This window comes from Pleuronectes platessa, chromosome 7 (assembly GCF_947347685.1).
Source record: "Pleuronectes platessa chromosome 7, fPlePla1.1, whole genome shotgun sequence".
Classification (NCBI taxonomy): Eukaryota; Metazoa; Chordata; class Actinopteri; order Pleuronectiformes; family Pleuronectidae; genus Pleuronectes; species Pleuronectes platessa.
Window position 1 is genome coordinate 20,395,281 of NC_070632.1, and position 14,885 is coordinate 20,410,165.

At 40.1% G+C, this 14,885-nt stretch overlaps 1 protein-coding gene across 3 annotated transcripts in view; it reads left to right on the forward strand.

The window, feature by feature from the left end:
- parvb (parvin, beta) overlaps positions 1-13,410 on the forward strand; it is a 16,728-nt gene extending 3,318 nt beyond the window's left edge. For 2 of the 3 annotated variants that reach the window (XM_053427286.1, XM_053427289.1), the window contains exons 2-13: positions 4,275-4,364; positions 4,764-4,834; positions 4,940-5,042; positions 7,075-7,215; positions 7,708-7,823; positions 8,187-8,245; positions 8,384-8,403; positions 8,740-8,801; positions 8,943-9,011; positions 9,143-9,244; positions 9,356-9,428; positions 12,938-13,410. In XM_053427286.1, the coding sequence (XP_053283261.1) occupies positions 4,275-4,364; positions 4,764-4,834; positions 4,940-5,042; positions 7,075-7,215; positions 7,708-7,823; positions 8,187-8,245; positions 8,384-8,403; positions 8,740-8,801; positions 8,943-9,011; positions 9,143-9,244; positions 9,356-9,428; positions 12,938-13,014 (983 nt within the window). In that variant the 3' untranslated portion in view covers positions 13,015-13,410. Of the gene's footprint in view, positions 1-1,393; positions 1,593-4,274; positions 4,365-4,763; positions 4,835-4,939; positions 5,043-7,074; positions 7,216-7,707; positions 7,824-8,186; positions 8,246-8,383; positions 8,404-8,739; positions 8,802-8,942; positions 9,012-9,142; positions 9,245-9,355; positions 9,429-12,937 lie in introns of those variants that run through there. The other variant, XM_053427287.1, reaches the window with a different exon arrangement.
- The last annotated feature ends 1,475 nt before the right edge of the window (positions 13,411-14,885 follow it).

A 14,885-nucleotide genomic window follows, 5' to 3' on the forward strand; every position in this document is an offset into this window, starting at 1 on the left:
CTTTGCCATGATGGTGTGCACTTGGTTTTCTATAGTTTTGAATTAAGGGAAGAAATGAGGAAGAGCAACAGAGGTGAGGAATCTCTCCTCCAGGGCAATAGGTGGCGTATGTCTAGATTAGACAGCAGATACTGGGATTTATGGGTTGTTAGATACAAATCATAGATATGCACAGATATGAAAACTTTTATTTTACAGAATAATCAATGCAGAAAATGTGTTGATTTACATTTGACATTAAAAAGTAGTTTATTTTCTTAAGTTGAGTGTGTTCAAATTGTGTTTTCTTTTTATTTATAGCTGTCTATAATATAGTTGTAAAAATAACTGTAAAAAAAAGTTTCTTTGTCATAAGAGTTTGATAATGAAATCTTAGGGATCATTGCCAATGTTTTGAAAAAATATATCACAAATTCTTAACCCATAAAAATCCATATTTTTTGGGCTAAAGCAGAAACAGCAGTAGCACAGTATTAACTTAATATAACAACTAATGAACATTGGGTGTTATAGGTCAGATGGGGTTCTCTAATGTCTCTTATCTGCTGAAGGCCCCATGTGGAAAAGACTCAGCGACACCGTCATCTCCTGGCGGCTGTTACTCACTGGTGCCTCTGTTGGTGTAAATAACCGTGGCTATATTTAAGGTCCAGTCTGTCTCCTCCATACTGCAGCATTATTTATGTCCCCCCTGTGCCACAGAACCCCCCCCCCCCACACACACACACACCCTGGGGAGCAGTGGAACCAAAGGAGACCAGGTCGATATACTCTGTTGTTTATGATGCTGGCTGATTAAGTTTAGAGCCAATTTCCTCTAAAGCCAAAAAAAAAAAAGAATCATCTTTATATCCTGCATTAATCACTGTGTACTTTTACATAAAGGTTTGTAAAAACCGCTGAGGAGCTTTTTGCTTGAATTAATGCAGCGAGGCTGACATATGATAAATGTTCTCGACTGCAGGCTTTAGTGCACGTTTTTTAACAGGAGTACAGCAGCAGCGTGATTGGTCATCGGCTGAAGCAGAACACGTTAAAGACTCGCTGAAAGAGTTTGTCATTTAAATGAGTTGGTTCTCTCAGGTTTGGTGAAATTAGTAGATTTGAACATTCAATTATAAAGGAGCTTTTTTTGTGTTTTAGTGAGGCAGTACTTTTTATGCTGCAGTCAAAACACACATAGTGGATATCTAGTGGATACTACCTGTGTCATCTGTGCTGTGTCAACTGCCCAGAGGTTCCTGCTGCGTTGCAGTGGAGTTCAGTGCCTTGTGTTCTGAGGGACATCTCCTTCCTATCACACACACACCAACACACAGACACACACACACACGTACGACCAACACAAACCTCCCTGCATCTCTGGTAACTGGACCGCAGAGGTGGGGTGGAGGGCTGTGACAGAAATAAACACGTGATGACGCCCCTGCCACTGTTCAGCCCCAACCTACTGAGGTTCACACACTCACACACACGCTGAACGTACAGACACCTTACTTTCTACCTTAGCTCGCTGGCATCGGGGGGGAACCCGCAGGTTTATGGTAGAGACATGGCGGGGCTGCTGTGTGGGACCAAGAGAAAGAAACAAGGTAATGTGGTTTTTCAGAATGCTCGGCTTTGAGGAACTTGGACGTGGAAATTAGGATGTAGGATGTGTTACCTTCAAAATGTGTTGTCATACTTGTTGTGAGAGATCAACAAGTTGTCTCCACTGTCAGGGTAAAATTAGTACTTTTTAGAATTGAATTCGTTTTTTTACGAGGAAAGCTGTTAAACATCTCTGCTGGTGATTGAAATAATTATAATTTCCACATCTTTCTGCATCTGTTGTGGTGATTTAAATATATTTGCCATTTTAACAGATTTTCCTTTTAGTATGTGATTTAAGCTCGGTCCAGCTCAGTGCAAAGCAGCAGTAATCCAGTCAGATGTACACAGAGGCAGGAAGCAGCACAATTATGATGAAATGGCTCTGTAATTACAAAGCAAACTGCTGATCTGATGTGAGGACCAGGGCTCGGGTCTGCTCCCAGCTCGTACGAGAAGCCTGAATCAGATAATAACTCTGTGGGGACGTCTCTCTGTACAGGCTTTGAAGCCTTGATTGTACATAAACACACTTTTCTAGACCCTCTTTCATTTTATTCTCAGTTAGAAAACATTGATTTCTATGTGTTTTAATTTGAAATAAGTGCAGCTTTTTTCAGCCCTTGCATTTCCACCTTATAAATAGCGGGGTCAATGACCGATTTGAGAGTATTGATTGTGCTGCAGCCTTTTGGAGGACTTACAAATTGAAATGGTGGATGATAAAAGCAACATGGCCATTAGGGGAAGAAAGCCTTGAAATCCCAGGAGTGTCTCTCCAGTCAGAAGTGAAAGCATCTCAGCAGAAATGGACTTTCTGTGTCTCGTCTCGTTTTTAATCAGTGTTAATGGCCCAGTTTCAGACTAGGTCCGGATTCCAAGGATGTTTTAGGGTGTGGGTAGTGATAAGTCAGCGTATCGTAGGCTGGTAATGAAAAATGACAAATATAACTGTTCATTTCCAAGATACATGCTCAGATGTGTGGACACTGTGTGCCGGGATCCAGTCTGCAGAGAGGAAAAAGGTTCACAGGCTGGAGAAGTGAGGAAGTGACAGACGTGTGACGGCTCTGGCAGCAGCTCAGAATCAACACACAGCTTGATAAGCTTATCCACCACTGCAGTAGTTCTCTAGTTTCCTATTATTCTAAAATGCTGCAGTAGATGGACGAAACTCTTAAATATAAAATTAACTTATTCCACCTTGGTCAATAAAATGTTGAGAATATATCTTAGCTGATATTCTTCGGAATTAAGTATGAGATATAAAGTTTAAATTACATTTTAAAGAGTCTATTAAAATGACCTATATGTTGTCTTTTGTTTCAGTGGAGATGCCGTGAACAAAAGATTGTTGTTCAATGAATATTTTCCACTAAACAAGGACAACAAATACAAAAATAAGATACACATTTAACTTAAAGTAAATGCTCAATGAATGTGTTAGTATAGTGGCACAACTTGAAGAGCACATTCCCTCAACAAGGCTAACGCCCTAACTCCACATGTTAAAGACGGGGAAAAGAATTCCTGAGATTTGCCCAAAATTTGACGAGATTTCCTTGGGTCATACCCCACCCCTCCATAAAGTGTATGGAAGTCTCTTCAGCAGTCTTTAGGTAATCCTGCTGTAAGAGACAGGCCGACAGACGGCAATGAAAACAGAACCTCCTCGATCGAGGTAATTATCAGCTAAACGCTTTTAAATCTATAAGTGAAAAGGCAGAATGACCCTATCAGTGTCATACAGGATATAATAGTTATGACTTATGCAAGAGCTTTAACCACATACAATATCTGGTGAGGATTGTAGCCAATTCTAACTGTAGTTCTAGATGTTTTAAAAATAATAACATAATATTTCAATCTAAAAAATCTCAATTTGCTAAGTTAATTATCGCAATAGTACAGTAATAAAACATAATTTAGTTTACCTCTACAACAAAATTGACCAGAAGCATAAACTATTAGAACATTTCTAAAGGAAAAAAATAAAAAGTTCTATTAACTATTGTTAATCTAATCTCAACCTCATCTGCTCAAATTGACCAATCATTGCGTCTATAAGGGAAGAGTGAGTAAAAGCTGAAACCCCCCCCACGCTTTCGCTTTTCAAATTTTTTCTTTTTTCATTTAATTTATCTGCCAGACAAATAACTGATTTCATAATTAATAAGAGTTTATTTATGTTGTACTTTTCATACAACCAAAGTTTAACACAACGTGCTTCACATAAAAATAACCTCCATCAAGTTCACACACACACACACACGAGCACACACACACACACACACACACACGAGCACACACACACACACACACACACACACACACACACACACACACACACACACACACACACACACACACACACACAGCCAAGCAAAGGCTTAACAGAGCAAATAAAAACAAACAAACTGAGAAAATGTTGTCTCATCAATCTTCAGTGCTTGTACCAGCGCCCATAGGAAACTGGACCCATCCCCAGCAAACACAAGCCAGCCCAGCTGCTCATGCACACCTTCCCAACTCCCAAATATACCAATGAGGAAACACTAGAGACAGAATTAAAAAGAGAAATCCAAACATCTAATGTTTTGCTGCTGATTTGTTTTTTATTGAATTTGTTGCACGTTGAACTGTTTCCTGAAAGGTTCGTGGTTTTTGTGTTTTTGTCTGTCCAGTGAGCGACCTCCACGAGGAGGGCAAGAATGCCATCAACACTCCAATGCTTCCCACAGGGACCGAGATCCATCCAGAGGACACACTGCTGGGTATATACACAAATTTAGCACAAGTGCTTAACATTATTATTACCTGATTGAGTAAATTGCGTTTTCTTAAATCATGACATTGCAATGCTCTTGAACTGCTGTCTCTGATATTTTGCACTTCTTAAAACTGTGTTTGTGAGCTGACTGTCAGAGGTGAGTGAGGTCACAGGGAAATATCAATGCAACACGTTGACAGATGGAGACAGTGACTACACAGGAGCAGGAAATGAAAGTGGGTGGGGGTGTCGTCCGTCACCATGTGAACTATTGTTGACACGTTGGTAATAGTTACTGGTTCCATGGCTGCAGATGTGCTCTCACTATCTAACTGTGTTTGGAAATTAACAAGGAAATCTGAGTTTCACACTGACTCATTTTCTCTCACATTGTCTCAATCAGAGGAAAACGCTGAGAGGATCATGTTGGACCCAACATCGAGGGACAATCTTAAATTTAAAGATCTATTGAAGGTGGTCGCACAAACATCATGATTTCTCTTCTGCATAATCAGAGCAATAGATAATAGTATATGTAATTTGAGGAAGAGGCCTCACTGCATTTCGACATGTCTCCAGGTCCTGATCGACTGGATCAACAGTGAGTTGGAGGAAGACAGGATCATAGTCAAAGACCTGGAGGAGGACTGCTACGATGGACAAGTGCTGCAGAAGTTATTCGGTGAGGACTTCTTCATTCATACAGCTTCTATTGGCCATCAATGTGCCATGCACCAGACTGTAAACTATTTAGCTAAGGGGAAAAACAAACCTGCAGACAGATGGATTTTCAGCAGAGCAACAAGCTGGACCATCCCATCAGGAGTCAAATCACAAATAACAGAGACAGTTACACAATCAATAATTCATTGTTTAATTGATTAATAATATGTTCTTTCATACTGTGAGTTTGTTGCCTGACAAAGGTCCATGATGAAAACATTGTATTTACTGAAAGCGTAGTGTGGACATTAAACAGCAGTATACAGAGTTGTCTTGAATTATAATTAACTTGCTGTGGTTTATATTTTTCTGTTCTTCTTGTCACGATCGTCACTTTAAGATGTCCTAATATCAAACTCCTGCTTGATACAGATCAAGGTACTTCATAGTAAAGAAACGTTCCTTCCTACATTCTATCATATTCAGTTAAAATAGTTTTGTATTTCATTCTGAAACATTTAAATGAAAAACACAATAGATGGTCCATGAACACAACATAATACACAAGAATGTAAATATTCTTATATCAGCAGCAATATTCTTTGATCCAGTGTCCACGTGTATTCACCAATGTGCTGCTTCACCATCAGTGGTTTGTGACAGGCTCCCCCTTCTGTTGGTTACGTGTCACAGCAGGCTGAAAAGTTCACATGTTTAGATTCATTTGTTGGTGACACCTACATGTCTCATGTTTTGCTGTAGGCTCGACAAAATATCTACCAATTTAATAAAAAGTACATATCATTTAAATTGTAAAAGCAATAAAAAATAAATGTATGCAATTGTTGCAGTAATTGATTAGATTGACACTTTAACATGTATATGTAACACAAGTATCACAACTCTGTGTTCTTTGGTTTGTTTCTTATTGCTCCTCTTTGCATTTCATACGTTAAACATTCAGATTCTATTATTTCTCCACCATGAATTATTATTTGTATGTCATCACAAACTCCCTCTTCATATTATGTTTATCTCCAAGATACAGATGATTTCTTATTATAAGTATTTGTTCTCTCACTTATTGTCCTCTGTGCCTTTTTGGACCCTTATTATCTGTTGTTTTAATTTCACTTGCTTTGTGTGTCTGTCATTATTTAACTTCCTTATATTACTTCCTGTGTGCCTCCTTCAGGCTTTTTGCCCGTGTCCTATCATCTTTGATATTTAGTCTCCATGTTCCCAGTCCTCTTCGTCTGTTCAGCTCCTTAGTGTTTCCTCATGCCTCTGTCCCCTCATCTTCCTCAGTATCTTTACAGCTGTTGTGTCTGTTTGCATCTTCCTGCCTGTTTCCTCTTTCAACCGGTTTACTCCACATTAAATGATCCTCGCTGCTCCTGACTGCTTTGGTGCATATTGTGTCCAGGCCCTGAAATCTTTAAGAGGCGAACACATATGAACTAGGACTGATTTAAAAGGACTGATTGCATTTGTTTCAGAATAGTCAACTGCAACAATTAAAACACAAAGCAGGACACATTTTAGAAAGTGCTGTGCGATTTCTTGCACTTCCCTTAAAGCCCCCTTTTTTTGTTTTCACACTCCTTTAGCACGTTTGTACCTTATGTAATCTCACTGTGTGGCATCAGTGCCCAGTCTGGATTTCTGTTTTTAATCAGTGCTGCTGCTGCTGCCTTTAAAAAAAAAAACTTGAACCCACACAGTTGAGATAAGCCTCTTATTTCTCCTTAGAGCAAGAGCTGTTGTCTTGAAGATCTGTGCATGATGCAGGCAGGACAAAGGACCAATTTGTTCTGTAATTTCTTTTGGTTCAAGGTACTTTTGATGTTACTACGGTCTCCCCTCAAAATATCTTCTAAGCATTTGCTTCCCGATTCAGACAATTTTTTTTAAATCACAAGCATTTCTCACATTTAGTGGTGTTCAAGAAAGTAGTGCTGCATGATAATATCTGCAGTTATTCATTTTTTGGGTTTGCCTCTGGGTTTGACCTGACAGTATTGCATCTCGACCTCTCCCCTTGTTCACAGAGAAGTTGTCGGGCAGGAAGCTGAACGTGGCCGAGGTGACCCAGTCGGAGATCGGCCAGAAGCAGAAGCTGCAGACGGTTCTAGAGGCCGTGAACGAACTGCTGAGGCCTCATGGCTGGACCAGCGAGTGGAGTGTGGACTGTGAGTTTAACTCTAACCTCAGTCGTGTGCTGTTTAGGTGAACGTTAGAATGACACGTGAGTGACATTGGTGAAATTAAATGAGACAGATTAATGAAAGAATAATCTGAATTGAGGCATAAGAGGATGAAATGTCTTAAATTTAATCCTTTAGTATGGATCAAGCTTCAAAACATTAGACTCCTCCAAATTCCATAGTATCCTGAACTTTATCTGTAATATCCCTTTATCACATTACTGACTCTTTATTTGCATTCCAGATGGTGATTTATAATCAGGAGCTATCAGTAACTTTACAAACAACAGAATTTTCCTACAGAAGCTGATGCTAGACTTGTATGAATCTGTCCTTCATTAGTTACTTTTTTGCAGCTTTTTTTTATTATTTTCTATCTTAAAAAACACCAGCTGTTACCTTTCACATTTAAAAAACTCACCAGATGATGTCAGCTATTTGTGCGACAGAGCTGACGCTGTGATTTTACGGTTCCAGCGATCCACTCAAAGAACCTGGTGGCTATCGTCTATCTGCTGGTGGCCCTCGCGATGCACTTCCTGGCCCCCATCAGGCTGCCCGAGCACGTCTCCGTACAGGTGGTGGTGGTCAAGGTAAAGTGGCCTCTCAACTTCGGACAGATGTTTTTATTCATTTTATTCAACCTTGATTTCACCAGGAAAGCCTCACTCATTAAAATATGAACAATACGAAGAGGGTTCTGGTAATTCGCTGTGAAGATAAGCAGCTTGAATAACATCAGACCGATAACAGGAAATATAGCCGTAAATTAGAATTAGACATAGAAGCATTTACAGAATTGCAAATACCAATTTTGACATCATTAAATCATATACTAAATCAAATAAGTCTGTCATCTTTTTTATTGTTCCTCTTTGTCTTATCTGTATATGAGATTATCAGAATCTGCATCAACAGCTTGAGTCTTTCTCTCCTGTCCCTTTTGATTTGAGCAGAAACGAGAGGGCATCCTGCAAACTGCTCTAGTGACCAAAGAGCTGACGAGCACCACAGAGTAAGAGCTGATGCAGTGACCTGTACACGTGACCCTGTTTTCACAGTTATTAATGTGTAAATATGAAGTGTGAGGCGTGTGCTGAATGGTGCACACAGCCTGGGAAATGATTTTAAAATCTGTCTCTTTCTGTTTCAGAATGATGTTGGGAAGATTTGGTGAGTACCAGCCTCAGACATGATCTGTTTCATGATATCGTTTTATAGAAGTGTCCCTATACTTGTATTGTTTCACTACTCAAAGCAATAGTTCAACATATTGGGAAATAAAAACTTCTGCTTTCTTTTTAGACCAAATAATTTCAGTAAATCTGAAAGCCCCTGATTGAAACCAAACTTTGTTGTTTTTATGCTTCGGTGGTGGTTTCGCTGTGTCTTTATGCTAAGCTGAATTAGCTGCCTGCTGCCTGTAGACTTATATTTACAAAAACAGATATTGTTATAAATATTAATTTACGTATCCAATATCTTTGAATCCTCGCTTCTCTACAACAGAGAGGGATGCGTTTGACACCTTGTTGGATCATGCACCTGACAAGCTCAACGTTGTCAAAACGGTAAATAAAATAAACTTCCTTTCTTTGCACGATAAAGGATTAACATGATAATCACATTTCAATAACCACTTGAAATGTGAGATTTTATAATTATGCTTAAAGAAAAAAAGGGTATTAATATTCTCGTCACCTTTTTAACAGTCGCTCATCACCTTTGTGAACAAACACCTGAACAAGCTGAACCTGGAAGTGACTGAGCTGGAATCTCAGGTAGGAGATCTAATGGGTTTGCTGAAGAATTCTAACCAGGAGATTTTAATATTCCGATTCATATCATTCAAATCTGATCTATACAATGTCGTCAGTGTATGTATATGCTTTGTGTGTGTGTGTGTTTCCAGTTTGCTGATGGAGTGTACCTCATACTGCTGATGGGGTTGCTGGAAGACTACTTTGTCCCTCTGTTCAACTTCTTCCTCACCCCTGAGAGCTTTGAACAGAAGGTGAGTTCAGCCTCAACAGGGGAAACCACTTTGATAAATTGTAAGATTTTAATCAATATGATGGTACATGAAATTGAGAGTATGTTAATCTTCAGCTTTGTTTCCCCTCAGGTTCACAATGTGGCGTTTGCCTTTGAGCTGATGCAGGACGGAGGCCTGAAAAAACCCAAAGCCAGACCAGAAGGTAATTTACTATGAGATATATCACATTATTACAAGATCAGATATAATACATTCAAATAAAATTTTCCGGAGAAGATTTTCGTGGCGACTGAGTGAGAGCACGTGTCTGACTTGTACTGAGAGAAATGCAATGAACGGTTGATGTAATTGTCCTTCTGAAGTTTGGCCAGTAGATGGAAACCTTGCTTTATCTTTAAACTCTAACACCGGAGGGAGGGTGCTGAAATTAGACTGCCTTCAGCTCCACTGTGTTGTCCAGGTTGTGCCCTGTTGAAGAGAGAAGAATTGAAATACGTGGCTTTATGTTGTAATACAAAAAAAACAGTCAGTGTTTCCCCCTGTCTTTCAGAGACTTGCACCTTATAGTAATCAACCCTTCATCATCTGCATGGTCCTTGTAGAGTACGAAGTGTTTTCGCACTCACTGAAAATGACTCATATCTTCAGGATGTATGATTTCATACACTTCAACAAATGAACCTGTCAAGCTGTAATGTCACTTCAGGGAAATGCTCCAATTTGGCCTTTCACTTTAATCCACAGAATTCTATAGTGACATTTTAGATTTAAAATCGGATTTATTTGTTGGGTGGTTTACAGAGAAATTCCAAAATTCTGTATAATTACTGCAAACCTCAGTTTAGAGACGTTAATCCGACTAACGTCTACAACACTACAGTTAAGCCTTTATATTGTTATATATTACCCAGTATATTGAACAGTATATTACCCTTTTAACTGTATGTACTTATATAATTATCACAGATACTTCACATTTTATATACTACTTAACTCTTAACGTGCATTTGTCTTTTAAAACATCCACATTTACATTTGGTTTGCCTTTATATATTTAAAAATTCCTATTCTTTTTATTCTTTATTTATTTATATATTTCTCCATTTCATTATACTGACACTATAACACCTTAAGAGATTAAGTCGACCCGCTTCCCGCTTCAAAGTCATTTAAAAAGCGTTGCAGATCTGGGAATTAAGTATTCAGGGTTTTTTCCAGTAAGTGAAAACATTACAGCTTTTCACTTCATAGCTGCTCTTCCTGTAGAGTCTATGTGTTAGTGATCAGCCGTTGGTTTGTGTGCCTGTGCATCCTCATTATAAATGAAAGCAGAGAGCAATTAATGATATCAACAGTGTCAGCCGGGCTAACAGGGGAATGCACAAGATAAGGAGATTACCAGCTGACCAGCTCTGTGGTGTGATCAGGCATTTGTTCAATCTAAGCCTGAGCCTGGAGAAAGTCCCAGCCCTGTGGAAGACCTCCTGTGTGGTCCCGGTGCCGAAGACGCCACGCCCCAAGGAGCCAAACCACTTCAGGCCAGTTGCCTTGACTTCTCACCTGATGAAGACGATGGAGAGGATTATCCTGAGACACCTACGACTGCTGGTGGGCACACAGCTGGACCCCCTGCAGTTTGCTTACCAGCCTGGGATTGGGGTGGACGACTCAGTTACCTACCTGCTGCACAGATCCCTGCTACACCTGGAGGACAGCAGGAACACTGTGAGGGTCATGTTTTTTTGACTTCTCAAGTGCATTCAACTCCATCCAGCCTTCACTGCTCAAAGTGAAGATGGAGAACGTGGGAGTGGACCAACACCTGGCTGCATGGACAACGGACTACCTCACAAAGAGACCACAGTATGTGAGGCTCCATCACTGTGTGTCTGACGTGGTGCTCTGCAGCACAGGTGCCCCTCAGGGTACGGTGCTCTCCCCTTTCCTCTTCACCCTCTACACCTCCGACTTCACCCACAACACCACACACTGCCACATCCAGAAGTTCTCTGATGACACAGCCATCGTTGGATGTGTTCCGGAGGGGAATGACCTGGAGTACAGGGTGGTCATCACAGACTTCGTCAGCTGGAGTGAGCTGAACCAGCTTCAGCTGAACACCAGCAAGACGAAGGAGATGATCGTGAACTTCCGGAAAAAAGCATCCTACTTAACACCAGTGAACATCCAGGGATTGGACATAGAGGTGGTGGAGAGCTACAAATTCCTGGGTGTTCACCTCAACAACAAACTGGACTGGTCGGACAACACACATGCCCTCTATAAGAAGGGCCAGAGCCGCCTCCATCTGCTGAGGAGGCTGAGGTCCTTCGGAGTGTGCAGGGCTCTCCTCAGGACTTTTTATGACTCTGTGGTGGCCTCAGCCATCTTCTACGCGGTGGTCTGCTGGAGGGGGGGTAGCACGGACAGAGACAGGAGCAGGCTCAACAGACTGATAAGAAGAGCGAGCTCTGTCCTGGACTGTCCTCTGGACTCCATTGAGGAAGTGGGGGACAGAAGGATGTTAGCCAAGCTGGCGTCCGTCATGGGCAACACCTCTCACCCCCTACATGACATTGTGGGGTCCCTGAGCAGCTCCTTCAGCAGCAGACTGTTACACCCACGGTGTAAGAAGGAGAGGTTCCGCAGGTCCTTCATCCCGGCCGCAGTCATGCTCTACAACACCAGCACCACCTGATAATGTTGTAGTCCCTGTCGATTATCTCTAGCTCCACTCAACCTCTCACCATAGCTGTATTTGTATTTTTATTTTTCTTATTTATGTTTGTATTTTTTGTTTTACTCAGTCCACTACCATGCACAATATTTATTTACAACACTTTACATCTATATTTATATCATGGTCACTTAAAATGGTTACATTGCATTATTTATATTTCCTGTATGCTATGTTGTAGTATTATTTATATTATGGTCACTTACTTTTTAATTATTCTTCTGTATCATGGTCACTACTGTTGCAATATTACTTATAATATTTTTGTTTTCATTACAATAACACTTACATCATTCCACTTTATCCCCAGCACCTGCTTTTGCACAGTGTCTGTTTTGCAGGTTGTTTGTTATCTGTCTGTTATCTGTACTCTTATTATGTGTAGTCTGAGTAGTGTACATATTGTGATCTTTTTTATTTGTGCTTCGGCACTGTTACTCTAATTCTGTTTTCCTTTATTGCTGTAACAAGTGAATTTCCCCATTGTGTGGATAAATAAAGAAATCTAATCTAATCTATTAGGCCAGGTTAGTTTAGATGTTGATGCAGTGGCACCGCTATAACAAATAGTGTCTGGCTGGAATCCCTTTAAATAGACCTGGTCGTAATGAGAGATTACAATGAGCAACAAGCACTTATGTAGAACACCATGGTACTGAGAGGGAACAAAGTGTTTTCATGCCTTTGAGTCTCTACTGGTGAGAAGTAATACATCATATCTTTGGAGCTAATTTGAGCTTCAATTCATTTTCAAAGTTACAAATTGCACTTTGATGGAAAGTCGTCCAACCAAAAACACGGCGGAGGCTGCTTCGTATTTAAAATAATATTTTTCTCCTGAGTCTCAGTTTCTCTTTCCTCAACGGATCCAGTTTTTTTCATGTCAATGGTCTAAATATTCTGAAACTCCTCCAAGCAGTTCAGGTTTGGCACACTCCAATGATCTCTGCTTTGTCTCAATTTCTGTTTTACAGATGTTGTCAACCTGAACCTCAAGTCCACCCTCCGGGTTCTCTACAACCTGTTCACCAACTACAAGAACTCTGAGTGAACTCGTCCGCTGCTGCCTGCTGATACGACTCTGAACACTGTGCCGATGTTAAATGTTACAGTCTGGACACTGGAGGCCGACTGGGACTGAAGGTCGTTATGTGTGACTTAAAAAGACACAGGGGGAAGGGCTCTGAATGTTTTATATCTTCCCTAAATGTCAGTATTTTTTCTTCTGTCCTTAAGTGCAACACAGGAAACTCTGCAACCTTTATCCCTGCATTTCAATACGCAGCTGTTAAAGGTAGAAATGTACATGTGTGTAAAAAATATACGAGGGCAGCATGTAGAAACTCAGTTGCATATCCTTCAGATTATTTAAGGAAGATAAAAATGTTGTTATATATTATATATTATCTAAAAAAGCTTTGTATGAATATTAAAAGAATGGTTCACATTTTGGGAAATATGCGTATTCACTTATTTACAGCACCTCTGTAGTCTCTTTGAACAGTGGGACAGGACAAAGTGTGGGCTAAGCAACAGTTATACACAAACATGATAATGTGAATACATAAAAGAAAGTAGAGCATTTATCTCCACCGATGTCCAGCGTTCCCCTTGAATTCAACCATGCTGCAATATATCTGTGGGGAATTTCTAAAAACGCCCTCATCATGCCCATCATCTCACAATGTTACAGAAGGAAAAGAAAATTCCTGAATCCGCCTCCTGATCACAGGATCCACAGCAAAATTCTTATCTGAAATCCACATCCATTTCTACCAAGTTTTGCGGTAATTCATTGAGTAGATTTTGCGTGATCCTGCTGACAATCCGACAGAGAAACAAACAAACCCAGATTTTAAAAAAAAAGCCATGTTATATCTTTGAAGCATTGTCTTTGCCGTCCTGCAGAGCTGCAAATTGGGAAATCACAGAGTCGACTTCAACACATACAATGGATAGACAGACCGAGAATGAGACAGACACCATCCCTCTGTCATCAAACACCTGTTGCACTCCAAACAGCAGGGGGTCACACTCTTGTTTTGTCCCTCCCATGGTCCACAATATAGGAGTTATCTGGTGGGAGCTTGGCTGTACAACATATAAGAGCCAAAATGGCTGCTAGAAATAAAAAAATGAACCATAAGCATGATAAACACCTGAAAGTATTCAACTCTTGTCCTTTCACACCAGATGTGTAATTCCTCAGCCAGAGAAAGTCACAGCTGATGCAAACCAAGGAAACATTTCTTACCGTGTCTCCATGATTTCCAAGGCGGTCAGTCAGCACAAGTGTTCACTAATCCCCAGACTTTATTCTCCTTTTCTATTATCACACACACACAGAGGTTTTATATTTCAGAGTCACTGAAGTATTCTGCAATTTTCCTTTTACCATTTACTGCGACCCACTTCCACCTCTCCCTGTCCCAAGAGATCCACAATGTAGGAGTTTGGGCGAGTGGAGTTCAACTTATACAAAAAAATTCTAACTTTAAATGATAATTTAATATTGTGAGTTAAAAAAGACAAACAAATAGAACAACTTCTGATGGATATTAACTTGCAAAGTATAACTATTAACCTGGCTTTAAACCAATGTAGCTTGACATCCTGTTTTTATAGATAAGTCAGGTTATTGAGATTTATGTCAGATGCTTTATTTAGTCATGAATAATTATTTACTCTTATCAGTCATATCTGGCCCATGCACACAGAATAATCCAAAACACTCTAAAACCTGTGGGTTGTTAGTCAGTTGGGTTTGGCTCATATGGCCAGAACTGAGCAGAATTCAATTTTTAGGTGAACTATCTACTACAACTACACTATACATATACTACATATTTGAGATATGATAAGATAGTGGCCCAAGTACAGAATAAGTACAGGTAAAAGGCATAGAATAGAAGAAGAATAAAA